Here is a 20,341-nt window from a genome sequence, read left to right as displayed (position 1 = left end):
TGAGCGGACAGATTTAGCAGCTGGCTAGAGGGGAGCTTTGGCTAAGAGCTGCCCTTTCCTTGCAAATACAGCCCTTTTTTGGGGGGGTTGCTGACAATTCCACTGCAATGCTGTTGGTGAGTGTTACGTTCTGTTAATATCAATTCCACCAATTAGGGTGTCAATTCGGTTTGAGAAATCTGAGGCATACGTCCTGAATTTAAGTGAGTTATGCTGTGGCAGCAGACATGGCTAGTGTGTCCAGCATGCAATCTGCCGGAGAGTGAGTATCGTCACACCACCCGCGCCAAATTTCAAACAGTTCCCTCGTCTTTGGCTGAGATCCTCGATTCATGAGGAACCTGATTGATTGGGCCATCCTTATCTGAGCTGGGCCAACAACACATTGCTCAGTCTGTGTTTTCTTATGGACCATATGGTAGTCTGAGGAGAAGGAGAGAGGAGCAATCGGTACCTAGAACCAGAATGTGCAAACACACAGATGTCAAACGGAAATCGACTCTATGGGGCATACTGGCGGCACCAGGCATGTGACATAGAAAAGGCGACGTATGAAGCCTCAGGAGCAATATATCAAATTATATTATTTCTCAGTGCAATATATCTCCTTGACACCAGCTCTACAAACCCTCCCAAAATACTTTACATTCCAGTCTTGCATTTAAAGTATTTTGTGGACATAAATTCTCCATTAAAACAACAAATCAAATAAATTGTTTTGACTGGTCCTCAAATAAAATAAAAAAGCTACATTGGGTTTTGATCTGATTCCAACATTCAAAACATTATTCAAAACATGATTTATTTGTTTAACTTTTTTGTAGCTTTCTAAATTTGGTCAAAGCAGATTAAAATAAGCATTCAACAAAAATAAGCATTTCTCTTTAATTTCTATTGATGACAGGGAGAGGAGAGAGCAGTGCTGCGTGTGATAGGCTGGAGAAAGTCATAAACAAGGAAACAAATGGGTGGTGGGGGGGGCGGGGACTATTAGAAGAGTCTCCTCAGTGCCCTCTGCTGTTGTCATGGACTCCCCCACTTCTCTCTCTCCTCATCATCATCCACACTAGTGGTGAGCAGCTAATATCTTTTTGTTCTCCCTGTATGCCAGTCTAGCTCCTAACCATGTAATGCATATTATCCACAGTCAGTGTGTCTCTCAGAGCAGCCAGTCCAGCACACTCAGAGGAACTCCTACAAGCAGAGATGCTGTCTGTGTGCACCGTGCTGAGGTGTTCCATACCCAAAAAGAGATGCTATGTCAATCAGACCAAGTTGTTTCTGTTTTGCGCAGGCAACTTTTAAAGACAGCACATGTGCATCCTGAAAACAGTCTAGAAATGACTACTGTTGTATTGAATTATACTCTATTGTATCGGAGTGATCTGAATGTCTAATGGAAGAAAACACACAAATTCAATGTTCAGACAGTCTTCTCGCACATCGTGGTGGTGCTACAGTATCTCTCACCAGCTCAGCCTGCAGTCTGAAGATCAGCTCATCCTTCTCCTTCAGCTGCAGCAGCAGAGCCTCTTCCCTCCCCGGCTCCTGGAAAGGAGTACAGACAAAGTCACACAGTACTTCAGAAAAGGAATAAGTTAGGGGAGGTGAACACTGAGCATAGAGCCACCAGAGCACTACTGTAGAGTTGTTGATGGCTAGAATGTGGATTCAGAACACAGACCACTGTATTATGTTACAAGTGAACAGGGAGGCGGAGAGAGAGGAGTGAAAAGTGTGTGGACAGTACATGCAAGGATTCCTCTGGTAAACTTAAGGTGAACTATGGCCGCAGCCATTAAAAGAGAGGGGAGGGGGAAGCAGCTCCAAGGACAGGAGAGGATGGAGTAGGCCCTAGGCAGGAGAGACCATGGCAGTAATGAGGAACCATACACCCAGACACACAACCAAGATGGCCCACTTCAAAACCCACTGGGCGAGAGAGAGAGCGAAACAAAAGTCAACCAACACGGAGCCAAGATAATGGCGCATGGCACGGCTGCAGAAAAACTAGAACAATGTGGCTGTGAGTTACATAAGGCAAGGCGAGGCCAATCGATCTCTGAACCCAGAGCCAACCTCTTGCCCAGAACCCCCGGCAAATACTTTGTGCAAAGGTTCTCAACCCTTGCTGCGCTTTCTCAGGCGGCCATGTTGTTTCTGAACTCTGTACTGATTGGTCAATGTGCACTTTGGATGGGTTGCCCTTACTGATGTTCTGCTATAATGAGAGCTCTGGCAGATTCCTTCAAAAGACATGTAAGCTCAAGGCAGTGGATGGGCAACAACAGTATAAGACCATTAGTTTGTTACCGAACCATCATACTATGTGTTTTAAGTAACCCCATGTTGCAAACTTGAATTGGCTTAGTGCCTTCTGCTGCTTTATGCCTGTTATTTATTTTATTTGGGTTTCTCACACAACCTCAAAAATCTCTGTCAGTCATTGTTTGCTGACCCACTGTTACTCTGCGACATCCTTCTTAACACAAAAAAACTCAGACCCTGTCTTCATGCACAGGCATAACTTCACAGGAAGTTTGTTTTTTTCTGAAATTGACCTTGCTATGACATGTTCAAACTCAACTTCAATATTATTAGCCAGATAATGCCATGAAAGCCTGTGTTTTTGTCTCCCTAGGTGGGGTCGCGTCCCGAGGAGGTCACAGAGTAAACAAGGAAATGAAACATCCTCTAAACCTTCGCCTGAGGGGAATCCTTAATTCTGTCTTCATTAGAGATGTTCAATGAGAGGCACTTTATCTCTACATTACCATAGTTAGGACCTCCGGGGGGGGTCGATCGAGAGAGAGAGAGAGGGAGACTGGGTCCCAGTCCCACAGACTCGCAAGGGAGCACAGCAGCACCCCACCCTCCGTCACCCCTATGAATAAACGACAGAACAAGTATGCAGCCTCTCTCCCTCCTCACAATTAGCCTGACCACCCAAGGTTAACAGAGTTGGGCTCAACGTCTGTATCAGGGTTGGGTTCAATTCCAAATAGAAATATTTTCTCAGCGATGCATTGAGGAAAATTGGAATTTCAGTTTACTACCTGAATTAAACAGGAATTGACCCAACCCTGGTCTGTATAGTGACCCTATCCTTTTTCTCAGGGAGGGTTGAATGTTTACAGCACGTGGCCGGGCCCTGGGCAGAAACAGCAGTTGGCACACACACACACACACACCTTAGGAGCACCTCAAGGAGACAGGCAGGCTGCCAAAGTTTTCTAAGAGTTCAGGTTTATCTGCAGGCTCATCTGGCCTCCGGACAGGCTGTCAGAAAGTGCTGCCTGTCCTGCCACCTGTTCGTACAGAGACAACACAAAACTGTAGTGTTTGGGGAAAAGGTTACGTAGAACACATCAGGCAATTGATGAGCTTGGCATTCCAATGTGATCGCCTCCATCCGAGGAGGAGCGGTGAAAAAGAGCTGTGCTCTCTGTGCTAGCCACTTTCCGAAGGCGCTAATTATAAAAAGGCAGGGATAACAAATGTTCGCTAAAAGGACGTTTTTGCTCAAAGTAGGACAAGGAGTGACACGGTTTCGTCTCAGGTGGGTTGCGGGGCTTTATTTTTAAACTCCGATTTTTCTGGAACGTCAGGAAGAGACCCATCCCTCTCCCCTGTCATCCAACACAACGTCAGATGCATGGACTCCTATTCTCAGCTCCCTCCCCCTCCCTCTCTCTCTCCATGCGAGGAGAAGGTAGGGAAGGACCAGAGCGTCACACAGCGCTCCGCCTGCGCAGTGTTACTGCTCCTGCTGGTGCCACAGTTCCATGTAGGTCAGTAAGGAGGACACACACACAGACACACACACAGACCTCATTTCCACTCCTGTGCTCTCCGCCCAAAAGCGCAACACAAACTCTGCCGCCCGCCACCAAACTAAATCCCCTTTCCTCTGAAACCATGACAAAAGCCCATTTGATAAACCTCCCCTGCCACCCCAATACTTTCCCAAAGGGATTAATGAGATCATCTCATTGAGATCAAATTCCACTGATGCTATGACAGAAAGACTCAGCCCCGTCAAGTTTCTGTGGCACTTTAAGAAGCAGAAGGACTGGAAAAATGTTTCTGGGCATGCCGAGAGAAAGCAGGCATGAAAGAAGATCTAACTCGCGAAAAAATAACTTTTAAAGAACTCTGCATGTGATAAAAAACACTTCTAAATGTGTTGAGGCTCGAGAAAGCCTTAAAAAGGTACATTATACAGCATTGCATAGATAGGTAACGGTTGTGGTTGAGCCTTGCAGAAGTCAGTTGTAAGCTGTAAAAACAGTTACCTTGAGGGGCAGTGACTTCTCACTACAGGGGCTGATGGGGAAAGAATGGAGGCTGTTTGCAGGACTTGTGTCAGTGCTCTGAGGAGGGAGAGAGAAGGTGGCATTTAGAAATAAACTTTGAAAAAACATCAATAACACACACACACACATTCCAAAACTGTTACATTCACAATTTAGAAATGTCACCATGTTATTTTGAGGTGAGAGGATATAAATATGTCACAAGAGATATTAATGTGACTGAATATACAGTAATGGGTAGTTGAAAAATGACCTCTTAACATAACTTGTAATTTGCTGCCTTCTTGCCATTTACAGTTACATCAAGACTATTGTACAGTGACTATTCATTCACATGCAGGTTCAGTTGTACACTTATCTATTAACATACCTCAATACATAGAATGTCCAAACTGGGTAATAATCTTAATATATTATGTTTTTGGATGCCCCCTTTCAGAGAAGCAGTCCTATGTACACTTAACGGTGCAGTGTAGTCAGACTAGTCCGGCCACGATTGTGTCAACTTTGATCAACGCGTATCCCACATGCAGGTTTAAGGTCAAATTCTTTCTACAGGCTTGCGTGTAAATGTCAGAACAATTAAATAAGGTTGAATTTCAGCATGGCACTGCCTGAAAGCATTCATTGTAATGGGTTTTCTCCTTATTTGAGGTGCCAGAGCTCAGTGACCAGAGATGATAAATTAATAACATGGCCCTCAGCCCACTTCGATAGACTATTTAATCATATTCAAATCAGAAATCAGGAAATGTAACGCTTCAAATAAATAAAAGCGTTTTACCCCTTTAAACTTGGATTTTATAGGTATTAGGAGCCTCTGTAAAAAGCATGCGGTGCAATACGATTATTTTGGCTGAGCAGAGATACCCCGCATCGCTGTGTTTTATCCAATATTAGAGCGTTTTATTCTGGATGTGGAGAGGATGAAACACCACAGAGAAGAAAAACAGCCAGGTCTCAATATCACGAGGTCAAGCAAATAAAATGCAAAGTAAAGAAACGACTCATTCTTATTCTTGTTACTGAGCGGTTTACATACGCTGAAGAAAGGCAGCGCATTTGCAAGTTAATGAGACGGACTCAGCAGAGAGGGCAAACAATTTCCTCTTTAATATTCATGTTCTTCTGTTGTGTGCTCCTCTCTGGCCCTTCTCCTGTACGGCCTCTAATTGTTATTGTAGACTTATTTTATCTGGCTGATGGGTCTTCTTGAGAAAATGCAAAAAGATGAAAAAAAAATAACAGAGAGAATTAGACAATGCCTCATTCGACACGTCTTGTGATCTTTTTGTGTTGGCTTGGATCTCAGTTTAAACACAGCAGCAGGCAGATGATACTAGGGGGAGGTGACCTTCAAAGCAACATAGGATGTTGTGAATTACAGCTTGGCCAGCAGTGCCTGATGTCTTGTCACCAAGGAATATAATCAGGCTGCTACTGTTAGAGGCATTGTTTTTTTTACCAGAGCAGCCACACTTGGTACTGTAGGACTGGTTCTGGTCCACGGCTATTGTAGAATGGATTCCAAGAATTAAATGTTACCCAAACACCATGGAGTCTACTGTGTCATTTCACAGTTAAATCAGCCATTACACAAATAGCTAATCACATTTAATAGTGGGATGTAATTTGATTGTGTTTCCCTAGCCACTCCAGATACTATCCATTCCCAAAATTAAAACCCCCATTAAATACACAAAGGCGTTTCAATTGCTGCGGAGGACACGACTTCAGGCTGAGGCTTTAACAAGCTCCAGGCTTCCCTGTGTGACAACGCCAAAAGCACACAGCTATTCAAATGAATAAATGTAAATTACTCCCAGCACTTGTTTTTGAGGTTTAAATATACCATGTTCAGAGCTGATAGAGCAGAATACTGGTAGATGAAGTCTGGCTGGTGTTGGGACTGCTGTGCTGCTGCTCCTGCTGGGGCATCCACCATTCTGATGTAGGCTACATCACGTTTTGCTATCAAATGGATGATTGAGTTACTAATGCCATTAACTAGGACCTTTGTCATGGCCATGGATTACAGTTTCTATCGACTGCTATGTGGTTCTGAATTCAACTTGCAGGGGGAGGGGCCATGTTTACCCCATTCTTCCACCCTCCCTTCCCTTGTTTACTACAGTGAGTGGAGAGTAAGGCAGGCAAATTCAAATCTGGATCTTGAAGCCAGTTCCACTGCTGATTTTCATTATTCCCCTCTAATCAAAGACTGATTTAAACCTGGCTGGGAAACCAAGTGGGTGCAATTCATTATCAGGAAGAACAGAAAAGCAGCAGTAACGCGGACATCCGGGCTCTGATTTGAATACCCTTGGTGTAAGGTGTGACAGGTGGTACTACTGTAGCCTACCTCCTGCAGGGTCCTCCGGAGGCGCAGCAGCAGGGTCTTGACGGAGGTGCAGTCCTGCTGCATCAGCCTGAGGGGTAGTGCCTCCAGCCCTGGGGCCTCATCCTCCCGGCCCAGGCACCAGTCAGCAGGCAGCAGGGTGGTCGGCCGGCAAGGCTCCCTGGAACACAAGCACAGAGCCAAAGTCATGCGCACGCACACAAATCGGAACACACATGCACGCACAGAAGGCGGGCATATTCACAGATACCTCCCAATTTAAAATACTACTGTTTGCAAAGGAGTAAAAATGTGTCAAAGTCCTATTTATTCACCATTATAAACTGGGTGGTTTGAGCCATGAATGCTGATTGGGTATGACAAAAAATAACTTTTTACTCTTCTAATTACGGGGGGCACCACCAAGCAAGCGGCACCATGAAGACCAAGGAGCTCTCCAAACAGGTCAGGGACAAAGTTGTGGAGAAGTACAGATCAGGGTTAGGATATAAAAAAATATCAGAAACTTTGAACATCCCACGGAGCACCATTAAATCCATTATTTAAAAAATTGAAAGAATATGGCACCACAACAAACCTGCCAAGAGAGGGCCGCCCACCAAAACTCACGGACCAGGCAAGGAGGGCATTAATGAGAGAGGCAACAAAGAGACCAAAGATAACCTTGAAGGAGCTGCAAAGCTCCACAGCGGAGATTGGAGTATCTGTCCATAGGACCACTTTAAGCCGTACGCTCCACAGAGCTGGGCTTTACGGAAGAGTGGCCAGAAAAAAGCCATTGCTTAAAGAAAGAAAATAAGCACACACATTTGGTGTTCGCCAAAAGCCATGTGGGAGACTCCCCAAACATATGGAAGAAGGTACTCTGGTCAGATGAGACTAAAATTGAGCTTTTTGGCCATCAAGGAAAATGCTATGTCTGGCGTAAACCCAACACCTCTCATCACCCCGAGATCACCATCTCCACAGTGAACCATGGTGGTGGAAGCATCATGCTGTGGGGATGTTTTTCATCGGCAGGGACTGGGAAACTGGTCAGAATTGAAGGAATGATGGATGGCGCTAAATACAGGGAAATTCTTGAGGGAAACCTGTTTCAGTCTTCCAGAGATTTGAAACTGTGACAGAGGTTAACCTTCCCGCAGGACAATGACCCTAAGCATACTGCTAAAGCAACACTTGAGTGGTTTAAGGGGAAACATTTAAATGTCTTGGAATGGCCTAGTCAAAGCCCAGACCTCAATCCAATTGAGAATATGTGGTATGACTTAAAGATTGCTGTACACCAGCAGAACCCATCCAACTTGAAGGAGCTGGAGCTGTTTTGCCTTGAATAACGGGCAAAAATCCCAGTGGCTAGATGTGCCAAGCTTATAGAGACATACCCCAAGAGACTTGCAGCTGTAATTGCTGCAAAGGGTGGCTCTACAAAATATTGACTTTGGGGGGGGGTGAATAGTTATGCACGCTCAAGTTCTCTGTTTTTTTGTCTTATTTCTTGTTTGTTTTACAAAAAATATTTTGCATCTTCAAAGTGGTAGGCATGTTGTGTAAATCAAATGATACAACCCCCCAAAAAATCCATTTTAAATTCCAGGTTGTAAGGCAACAAAATACTTTCGCAAGCCACTGTTTAATGGGAATAAGGCACCTCGGGGGTTTGTGGTATGTGGCCAATATACCACAGCTAATGGCTGTATCCAGGCAGTCCGCGTTGCTTCATGCCTAAGAACAGCCCTTAGCTGTGGTATACTGGCCATTTACAGTGCCTTCAAAAAGTATTCAGACCCCTTGACTTTTTCCACATTTTGTTACGTTACAGCCTTATTCTAAAATGGATTAAATAACAAAAATTCCTCAGCAATCTACACACAATACCCCAATAATGACAAAGCAAAAACAGGTTTTTAGACATTTTTGCAAACGTATTAAATATAGAAAAAATAAATTCCTTATTTACATAAGTATTCAACCCCTTCGCTATGAGACTCGAAATTGAGCTCAGGTGCATCCTGTTTCCATTGATCATCATTGAGACGTTTCTACAACTTGGTTGGAGTCCACCTGTGGTAAATTCAATTGATTGGACATGATTTGGAAAGGCACACACCTGTCTATATAAGGTCCCACAGTTGACAGTACAAGTCAGAGCAAAAACCAAGCCATGAGGTCGAAGGAATTGTCCGCAGAGGTCCGAGACAGGATTGTGTCGAGGCACAGATCTGGGGAAGGGTACCAAAACATTTCTGCAGCATTGAAGGTCCCCAAGAACACAGTGGCCTCCATCATTCTTAAATGGAAGAAGTTTGGAACCACCAAGACTCGTCCTAGAGCTGGCCGCCCGGCTAAACTGAGCAATCGGGGGAGAAGGACCTTGGTCAGGGAGGTGACCAAGAACCCGATTGTCACTCTGACAGAGCTCTAGAGTTCCTCTGTGGAGATGGGAGAACCTTCTAGAAGGACAACCATCTCTGCAGCACTCCACCAATCAGGCCTTTATGGTAGAGTAGCCAGACGGAAGCCACTCCTCAATAAAAGGCACATGACAACCCGCTTGGAGTTTGCCAAAAGGCACCTAAAGACTCTCAGACCATGAGAAACAAGATTCTCTGGTCTGATGAAACCAAGAGTGAACTCTTTGGCCTGAATGCCAAGCTTCACGTCTGGAGGAAATCTGGCACCATCTCTACGGTGACGCATGGTGGTGGCAGCATCATACTGTGGGGATGTTTTTCAGCGGCAGGGACTCCGAGACTAGTCAGGATCGATGGAAAGATGAACGGCGCAAAGTGTAGAGAGATCCTTGATGAAAACCTGCTCCAGAGCGCTCAGGACCTCAGACTGGGGCGAAGGTTCACCTTCCAACTGGACAACGACCCTAAGCACACAGCAAAGACAACACAGGAGTGGCTTTGGGAAAAGTCTCTGAATGTCCTTGAGTGGCCCAGCCAGAGCCCGGACTTGAACCCGATCGAACATCTCTGGAGAGACCTGAAAATAGCTGTGCAGCAACTCTCCCAATCCAAACTGACAGAGCTTGAGAGGATCTGCAGAGAAGAATGCATCATACCCAAGAAGACTCAATGCTGTAATGTCTGACAAAGGTGCTTCAACAGTGCTGAGTAAAGGGTCTGAATACTTATATAAATGTGATATTTCATTTGATTTTTTGTTTTGTTTTTATTAGCAAACATTTCTAAAGACCTGTTTTTGCTTTGTCATTATGGGGTATTGTGTGTAGATTGATGAGGGGAAAAAACAATGTTATCAATTTTAGAATAAAGCTGTAACGTAACAAAATGTGAAAAAAGTAAAGGGGTCTGAATACTTTCGAAGACACTGTACCACACCTCCTTTTTGCTTAAATATACAATTAAAATCATTGAAAATAAAGTAGTATGTACTACACTGTTTGTTCATTGATTACGGCTCACCTAAAGAGTTCCTTTACAACATCCTTTACAAATAGGCCTACTGCATCTTAAAATGTATTGTGGGCTGAAGAAAGCATTTTAAGACAGAATACACTTTCTTTAATGACACGTTCTCTAAATCAGAGTTAAAACAGAATCTAGACTCATCTCAAATGGACTGGTTGAGATTTTGCAAGTTGTGTTCAGAGTTTAGAACACTGGAACCTGTTCACACAGAAAATCAAAAAACAGTTGACTTGAGATTAGTCTAGATTTTCTCAGATGGCCTGTGTGAGCTCTGCTTAAAAGAGTTGCTCTGTCTGATGATAAATCCCCCTTATAATGCAGCCAAAGAGGTCCAGGTGTCACTTCAGAGCTGCTCCAGACAGGCAGCCGTGAAAATTAACCACGTCTGCAAATATCAAGTGGATCCAATTCCTTGTTGGAGATGATACTTCATTACCGGGAGGACAGGAGCCGTGATTCATTATTTCATATGAGCGATTACCATCGCAAATATCCTTGATCTACACAGGTGTAAAAGGAATCTCTCTGAGTGTTCCTCGTCAAACATGCTTGACTGTGTTAGAGACATTGCATTAGAGTTCCACCTGACCCAAGTTTGAGCAATGAGAGATGAATGGTCTCCAGATAACTTTAACAACAGATGAAGCCTCCATTTCACTTCCTTATCCTCCTCCGCAAAATGGAGACGTAGCGAAGGGGATTGGGATGTTTCGCTTGCAAACGAAATTGACTGCGGCCCCAAATTCGCTCATATTGTATCAATTGGAGAGGTTTTCTTCCTATGCAGGCCATTGTATTGAAGAAGAACATGAGCGAGTTGGATATCTGAGCGATACACAACATACTGTCATTGAAAGTAAGGGAAGCTTCCCTGCTTGAGTCCTTAGAGTATGCCTAAATTATGTTTGCCATCAACATCTAATAAAACATTGCTTGGTCAATTAATCTGAAGTTGGATAATAAACAACTTCAGCTTTACACTGACATTTATTTTTCACACTGTTGATATTTTTCACACTAGTGTATTGTGCGACTGCAGGACTGCTTCATGACATTTTCAAAAGGTGAGTACAAAAATACCAAAGTGACTTCTTAAAACGTCAAGGACAACAAAGAGAGCTAGCGGGCGGCATGCAAAAACAAATCGGGAGGCTCTAGCTCATTATAAACAGTGTCCATAACACTTAGACCAGTGGAGTTTTAGCAATGAAATTGAGATGCCTTCGCTTCACGAATGCTGTAGAGGCACAAAAGACCATCCAAGACGAGTGTTTTGTTGACAAAACTAGTAGCAAAAACGTCTCATCATAATACTCTCGTTTGCAAGCAGCGACAATTGATACATAGTGAATCGTTCAAATGTCCCCAGAAGCACTTGCATTGATATGTGTTCTGTAGGTAGTGACGAGATAGAGTGGGTCTACACGGAGCACCGGACTAATGACATGATCCATCACACAGGCCTCCTCTGATTTCCTGCCTGTCGACCAATCAGGCAGGCCAGATGGAGGCTCTCCCTCCTGAGTCTCTCTCCCAAAACAAACACAGAAACTATAGATTTCAGAAAGGCAGAGAAGTCAAGATGAATGTCTTCTTTTTTTTTACGGATGAACATTAAGCATAAATTGCTCAAGGGGATGCGGGGGTCGAAGAATGTGGTCTGAAATTGTTCAGTCATCAATGCTTTACGTCTACATGATGCCACAGAGAGAGGAGATGGACTCTCTCGGTCCCAAAAGTCTGTTGGTTTGCTCTACTGAGGTGAGTGTGCAGTGGTTAGTTCTATGTGTGTTGGAGCCAAGGAGGACTCACATCTCAGTGAGTTACAGGGTAGACATACACTACATGACCAAGAGTATGTGGACACCTGCTTGTCGAATATCTCATTCCAAAATCATGGGCATTAATATGGAGTTGGTCCCCCCTTTGCTGCTATAACAGCCTCCACTCTTCTGGGAAGGCTTTTCACTAGATGTTGGAACATTGCTGCGGTGACTTACCTTCCATTAGTGAGGTCAGGCACTGATTTTGGGTGATTAGGCCTGGCTCGCAGTTGGCGTTCTAATTCATCCCAAAGGTGTTCGATGGGGTGGAGGTCAGGGCTCTGTGCAGGCCAGTCAAGTTCTTCCACATCGATCTCAACAAACAATTTCTGTATGGACCTCGCCTTGTGCACAGGGGCATTGTCATGCTGAAACAGGAAAGGGCCTTCCCCAAAGCACAGAATCGTCTAGAATGTGATTATATGATGTAGTGTTACGATTTCCCTTCAATGGAATTAAGGGGCCTAGCCCGAACCATAAAAAACAGCCCCAGACCATTATTCCTCCTCCACCAAACTTTACAGTTGGCACTATGCATTCGGGCAGGTAGTGTTCTCCTGGCATTCGCCAAAACCAGATTTGTCCGTCGGACTGCCAGATGGTGAAGCGTGATTCATCACTCCTGAGAACGCGTTTACACCACTCCAGCCGACGCTTGGCATTGCGCATGGTGGTCTTAGGCTTGTGTGCGGCTGCTCGGTCATGGAAACCCATTTCATGAAGCTCCCGACGAACAGTTATTGTGCTGACGTTGCTTCCAGAGGCAGCTTGGAACTTGGTAGTGAGTGTTGCAACCGAGGACAGACGATTTTTACACGCTACACGTTTCAGCACTCGGCGGTCCCGTTCTGTGAGCTTGTGTGGCCTACTACTTCGCGGCTGAGCCATTGTTGCTCCTAAACGTTTCCACTTCACAATAACAGCACTTACAGTTGACCGGGGCAGCTGTAGCAGGGCAGACATTTCACGAACTGACTTGTTGGAAAGGTGGCATCCTATGACAGTGCCACGTTGAAAGTCACTGAGCTCTTCAGTAAGGCTATTCTACTACCAATATTTGTCTATGGAGATTGCATGGCTGTGTGCTCGATTTCATCCACCTGTCACCAACTTGTGTGGCTGAAATAGCCGAATCCACTAATTTGAAGGGGTGTCCACATACTTTTGTATATATAGTGTACGTATGCGGCTGCAGACAGTCTCCTTAGCAAGATGATGAACAACCTACAGGAGGGGTGATTTCTCTCCTTAGGACGATCAATCTTGTCACTTTGTCAAGGCTGTGGATTAGGGCTGATAGCCAGTGTCCTCTGGTCTGTTTCTGGGTGCCTGTACTCTACTCTGTACTGTAGGCCTGTAGTGGATGAACAGAGCAGGGCAGGCACAGAGCAGGCATAGAGCAGACCAAGCCAGGCACCCGCAGACACTAGGACTACTACAGGATGCGACTGGCTGTCAGCTTACCAACGCTACAATACAAAGCTTTCTTTGAAGCCATTTCTCTGCAGAAACATTCAACATGATCCATTTCACTATTCTGAAAAAACCAATTAACTTTTTTATGAGTTTAAATATTGACTGAACTCCCGCAGAAAATGATTGCTTGTGCTCAGAGCAACACGTTTCTCTTTTTGTAAAATGCTTTCCATTTCCAGAGAAGGCCAACTGACAAATAAGTACACATAGTCAAATGAATTACGGCTGCCTAAAGAGCATTAGCTGGGACTTCAATAAAGATGAATAAATCCTTGTCACTCACCAGGCTGCATTGTCCTCACAACACAGAGTAAATTAACATTGAGACTGTCGACCAAAGTCCTGGGCTGCTTTTTAGAGGTAGCTTTCAACTCTCAACATAAGCATTCCATACCAACACTACGGTGAGCGTATTGCCTATTCTCCCAGCTAGAGAACACAGCAGGCCACATACTTCAATGCTCCACAGGATTGGTGGTAAACCATCCGTAATGGGGTGTTGTCGTGCTTTCCGGGAAGTAGCTATTTCCCCCAAAATGTATGTCGTTGCCCCAGTTAGACGGTTTAAGGGAAAGTGGTCATTACCGGTTTTGATTTTGTCCAGTATTACCCTAAAATATAGTACCTCCTCTATCTAGCCAGGATTGTGAAAAAGTCACAGACTTGTGGTACTTGTAGTTTTTGTGTTTCCTAATTGTAGTTGTTATGTTTGCATTCTTCTAAATCTTTGACTAGGGCCTAGGGCTACATGTAAAGTCCTCCAATCAGCTGTAAAGTATTCTCCCACAGAACAAACATGATTTAGAATTGGATAAATACATTTTCCTGATAGGCCTAATTGGACTTGGACTGTGTGTATGTGCGTGCATGTGTGTGTTCGTGTGTGTAATGGGCAACACGTGATGGCTGGGACACATCAGCTCTTGGCATGGGATGATTCGCAAGGATTTAAAACTCTCCGAATTAGGGCCTGGTGTGTTTGTGCTCTGAGCCATTTATGTTCATTTGTTTATTCTAAGATGTTGGGGCCTGTTTACCATTTACAAGCCCAAAAGCCTCTTAAAATCAGTGAGGGCATTTGCCTACTAGTTTTGACATGCACTATACAGAGTCACCCAAAAAACTTGCAACGCTCGACTCTCCGTGCCTCCGTCACAATACAATCTGTGCATAAAAACAATGAGAAACCAAGGTGGTGGAAGACTGATGGAAGACATAAATGCTGTTTAGAAAGGTCCAAGGTCATCGCAACAAATGGACCATGTCTATGAATCACCGGTTGGTTGGTGGTGAAAGGACAGAGGATGATGAATCTCATATCTAGGCAAGGTTTCAGGCCACGACTTCCTCCTCCTACAGTAATTAGCTGCTTACACACGAGACTGCAGCGTCAACATGTGCATGCTCCCGTGTGTGTGGCACCACTCTCCCCTGTCACAGGACATCAACATTTGGTGCTTGCCATCAGGGTACGCCTGCAATTCCACCACCGGCATCATCTTTAAATGCTACATCTGGCAAGATCGACCCGTTCAGGACATCATCGCCACATATGCCGCCATAATTCAGTGCAATCGTCTCAAGTGATAGAGAAAGCGTGAGTAAAGAACAAATGAGAGAAATAAAGCAATTACTCAAGTTTTTTGTAGAGCAACTGAAATAATGCCAGTGACGGAGGATGATGCCTGTCAGGTAGAGAAAGGAGGATTCAGAAGCCTTCGATGGGCCCAATTAACATACGGCTGCAGTCAAACAGCCACTGGGTTTGCACTATGGATTGATCTGGACACCATCTAATGTTTGCGTGCCCTTCGCTTGGCCAATACGTCTCCTGAATAGTAAAGAGGTGTCATGAAAGGCCCGAGGCAGTTCCCATGGCAACAAGCAAACAACATTGAAAGGGTGGAAATGTTATTTCTCATATGACCCGAATCGCACAAATTCCTTCCAGACCCTTCTCCCTTGACAGACTTATTGTTTACTTACACACACAAAATGGCAAACATCAAAGGCAGATGGGAGAACAGAACCATCAATGCAACCATAGTGGGTTTATCAGAGACATCAATAAAAACAGCAAATATCCGGAGGTTGACCCTTAGAAAAAAAGATTGCCGTTTTGAAACTGAAGTAAAAGTGCAGTAACTGCAGTCGACTGCGGTATTTTGGACGCAGTAATTGCAGAATATTTGCAGAATAACTGCAGTTACACTGCAAAATTACTGCAGTAAAAAAACAACGTATTTTGGATGCAGTATTTGCAGCATACTGCAGTTATACTGCACTCTGACTGCAATCTTTTTTCGTAAGCAGAAATTCTAAGGAGGATAAAACAAATGTGTCTGAACTGAGGGGAATTTTGCTTTGCTGCTTTTGGGGCCCTCCAGCTATGGAGCTGTGCAACCTTGCTCTGAGGTCAGGCGGGCCCCTGTCACTGACAGTACACAGTGCCAAATCATTCCAAGCTCTGATTAGAATAAAAAATAAAAAATAATTTCCAGCTAGTCTCCAGGGTTGCGTTCATTAGAGCACACACGTTTTAAAACATTTTAAACCAAAAACAAACACGATAATTTTGCATTGGACTTCAGATAGTACTTCCACGTTTCGTGGAAGAGGCAACACCTCCAACACAGAAACTATGTGGTAACGCAGCATCATAGACTGTCACATTCTGCGCAATTCTATTTGCGTGAGGTGAAGAATCGAATAAAAGTCGACCACATGAGAGCACAGCGAGACTAAGTAATAATCTGCATCCAAGACTCGTCAGGCAGGAAACAATGAAGTGAAGGCAATATCAAACTACACTGCAAATCTTCATTGCAGACTCCATAAACTCAAATAAGCATCCTCCAAGTGTGCGGCCAAATCAAATATATTGCTAAATCTGCCACGGTGCACATATACCCAATAATGCCAGGTGTTGTTTTAGCAGATATCTACTACAGGGGGAAAGAGTGCACAGTATTCTATCAATATGTCCCTGTTGTGCTGGTTCCCTTTCAGTCAGTCAACTTCAGTACAACATACTATGGGAAATTGCACTCTCGCGACTTCGGCTGAAGGATCTACAATCACACCTGACAAGGCCAAAGAAATCCGCACCTCGCTGGAAGCCCCGCCTTCCACAGGTGATACGCGTGAGGCTTGGACTAATTCCTTCAATTATTCCGCTCTTCACCTCTGTGTGAACAGTAACGATTCACCCTACTAAGTAAAATGTCTAAAGCGAACAAAACAACGAAAGCTAACAAGCCAGGTTTGGGTTCGCGACATGCCCCAATGAATTAGAAGATACGTTTGTTGTACGTCTCGGCGCATGTTCAGGCTTCCCTCACTCAAATCAGTTTGTGTGCGAGACTAGGGGACGGCTGGCCCTGTTCCCCCTACTAGTCTGCGGGGCAGGTTCTCATTTTATTTTATGACCAAATTTGTATTTATTTTGTCATTTTGTCATGGGGGGGGGGGGGGGGGGCTACAGGTACAGTACACAAACTCACACAATCTCATACTCAGTTTGCATTTTCCTATAGACTGCCACTCAACAACAAAAAAGTACATAAAGTAATTATGATCACATTACAGAATCAAAAGTTAATAAACCCAGTATGCAAAGGAAAATAAACAACAATTGAGCCTCAAGCCCCAACCTCCCATCCCATCTCATTCCCCCAACCAACATGTCTCCATCCAACCATCGTCTGCGTATAATGAGATGAAGAACATCAGTAGATTATGAAAATGTGTGTTATTTCCTTCGATTGACGAATTGCCTGGGCCAGGGGTTCCTTGGATTATAAAAATACCAAAGGAAAAATCGGATTGCCTCGTCTGCTGCTTCTAGTGATTATGAAGGGAGCAGAGCAGATATTGCCTGTTATAACTATGGCTGAGGGATTGGCATATAGTATTTTAATCGTATTAATGAAATTGGAGCCAATTCCCATACATTCCATACAGTGCAGTAAATTCACTTGATTGGACATGATTTGGAAAGGCACACACCTGTCTAAATAAGGTCCCACAGTTGACAGTGCATTTCAGAGCAAAAACCAAGCCATGAGGTTTAAGGAATTGTCCGTAGAGCTCCAAGACAGGATTGTGTCGAGGCACAGATCTGGGGAAGGGTACATTGAAGGTCCCCAAGAACACAGTGGCCTCAAACATTCTTAAATGGAAGACGTTTGGAACCACCAAGACTCTTCCTAGAGCTGGCTGCCCGGCCAAACTGAGCAAGCAATCGGGGGAGAAGGTCCTTGGTCAGGGACGTGACCAAGCCGATGGTCACTCTGACAGAGCTCCAGAGTTCCTGTGTGGAGATGGGAGAACCTTCCAGAAGGACAACCATCTCTGCAGCACTCCACCAATTAGGCCTTTATGGTAGAGTGGCCAGACGGAAGCCACTCCTCAGTAAAAAGGCACATGACAGCCTGCTTGGAGTTTGCCAAAAGGCACCTAAAGGACTCAGACCATGAGAAACAAGATTATCTGGTCTGATGAAACCAAGATTGAATTATTTTAGCCTGAATGCCAAGTGTCACGTCTGGAGGAAACCTAGCACCATCCCTACGGTGAAGCATGGTGGTGGCAGCATCATGCTGTGGGGATGTTTTTTAGCGGCAGGGACTGGGAGACTAGTCAGGATCGAGGGAAAGATGAACGGAGCAAAGTACTGAGAGATCAGACTAGGGCGAAGGTTCACCTTCCAACAGGACAACAACCCTAAGCACACAGCCAAGATAACGCAGGAGTGGCTTTGGGACAAGTCTCTGAATGTCCTTAAGCGGCCCAGCCAGAGCCCGGACTTGAACCCAATCAAACATCTCTGGAGAGACCTGAAAATAGCTGTGCAGCAACGCTCCCAATCCAACCTGACAGAGCTTGAGAGGATCTGCCGAGAAGAATGGGAGAAACTCCCCAAATACAGGTGTGCCAAGCTTGTAGTGTCATACCCAATAATATTTTAGACTGTAATCGCTGCCAAGGGTGCTTCAACAAAGTACTGAGTAAAGGGTCTGAATACTTATGTAAATGTGATATCATTTATTTATTTATTTATTTAATTTTTTACATTTGCAAAGGTTTCTACTAAAATGTTTTTTGCTTTGTCATTATGGAGTATTGTGTGTAGATTGATGAGGGTAAAAAACTATTTAATCCATTTTAGAATAAGGCTGTAACATAACAAAATGTGGAAAAAGTCAAGGGGTCTGAATACTTTCCGAATGCACTGTATGTTCCAAGACAGAACAGAAATATGACCATTCTAGTCTATCAAAAGCTTTTTCTGCATCGAGAGATAAAACAGCCCAAGGAGCTGTTGTTTCTGATTAAGCATTTAAGATATGTAATAGTTGACGGAGGTTATCAGAGGATAAATATTCACGAGCTACGGGCATGCCCGGCCCAGCAAGCATTTGTAGGTTACTTGTGTGCTGCTATAGCCCTTTTCTTTAGTTACTGTCATGGAGTTCACTACATATTTTCATAAAGAAACTGATAAAACACTCAGGTGCAAAATCAAGGTGACTTACAAAGATGTTGGACAAAGAGCAAGAGAGTGGTGATGTAGTGTCCATAAATAAATAATTATTGTGGAATCTAAAAAGACATTCCGAAAGCATGATGGTTTACTTACTATGTGCACATGCTAACAGACAGGAAAGTATGTAGCAAAGTATTTGTAAACAAAAAATATTATCTCTTAAAAGTTTAGTTCACTTTCGTTCTATTATCTATTCAATAGGCTATCATTGCTTTTGGCCCAATAGGCCTGCTGACATATTACCTCTTTCAAGGAGCTTTCTGTTTTGATAGGGTTATTTTGCCTAAAAACCTTAAGGCCTACCTATAGAAAAATTAAAAAACAACTCCACATCCCTGCCCAGCCTGGCAAGAGTGTCCCGAAGGGTGTTTAGCATCCCTAGTAGCTCTGCAAGAGCAGAGAGGGTATTCTCCACTGCTGGCCTGCTCTCCAGGCACCATCGCATGAGCCTGAAGCCACAGACTCTGGCCAAACTGGTGTTTCTAAAAGTTAATTCAAAGGCCTAATAAAGCGTTTTTCGTTTCATTTTTATTTAATTCTAAGTAAGTCACAGCCTATACAGCATGCAAAATGTATAGACTATAATACTTGAATACAACTAAATGTTGTTTAAATGCTGAGCGCTTAATGTTGATGCCAGCCTACGGTGTCGCACTCGCAAATGCTTCACAAGTTATTTCTTTGTAGGCTTTAGCCTTGAAATAATTGAAATAGGCTAATAATAATAATAATAATAATAATAATAATAATAATATAGCCTAAATAATTCATTTTCATTCCTTCTTAGGCTACATGTCTGGCTCCTGACCTATTTTTTGAGTGTTTATATGCTGTTTAATACGACATGTAGCCTATTTGAAATGATGACCGCTTCTTACTGTCACCTTTTCATGTTGTTTATTTAAATACTTTTCATTCAAATCATATGGTTTGGTTTCAATACTTCAAAACCAAATGGTAGGTCCAGGTAGTCACAAAAATATATGGGTGTTGGTTAAATTGTGATTTTAACGAATGGAGTGAATTTGGATCTGCATTTTCTTTTCTTGTGAGCAAGGAGCAGTTTTTAGCGGAGCGGTTGTTAAGGACATGTAGCGCTGGAGCGGTGAGCGGGACTTCCGACTGCTCAACTCCGCTCACATGCTCAGGTCTGGCTTGGTGTGGATTTACAATCAGAGAATTATAAAAGCGGGAGAATCTTTGATTAATTTGGGTTCTGATAGTAATTCCCCTGTTTCAGATTCAATAGTTGCTATATCAGCTAAATGATCATTACTGTTATTTTTTTTATTTTTTTTCACCTTTATTTAACCAGGGAAGCCAGTTGAGAACAAGTTCTCATTTACAACTGCGACCTGGCCAAGATAAAGCAAAGCAGT

At 43.8% G+C, this 20,341-nt stretch overlaps 1 protein-coding gene across 1 annotated transcript in view; it reads right to left on the bottom strand.

Moving 5' to 3' along the window:
* LOC311144656 (serine-rich coiled-coil domain-containing protein 1-like) overlaps nucleotides 1-20,341 on the bottom strand; it is a 92,940-nt gene that overhangs the window by 50,188 nt on the left and 22,411 nt on the right. Inside the window, exons 6-8 of the mRNA XM_084180707.1 lie at nucleotides 6,679-6,835; nucleotides 4,296-4,373; nucleotides 1,471-1,548 (exon numbers count right to left, since the gene is read on the bottom strand). Coding sequence (XP_084036833.1) covers nucleotides 1,471-1,548; nucleotides 4,296-4,373; nucleotides 6,679-6,835 — 313 coding nt within the window. The remainder of the gene's footprint in view (nucleotides 1-1,470; nucleotides 1,549-4,295; nucleotides 4,374-6,678; nucleotides 6,836-20,341) is intronic.

Source organism: Coregonus lavaretus (assembly GCF_964263955.1).
Source record: "Coregonus lavaretus genome assembly, chromosome: 17".
Lineage (NCBI taxonomy): Eukaryota > Metazoa > Chordata > Actinopteri > Salmoniformes > Salmonidae > Coregonus > Coregonus lavaretus.
The sequence above is the reverse complement of the archived record's forward strand: the minus strand, read 5'-3'. Positions and strand labels throughout refer to the sequence as shown.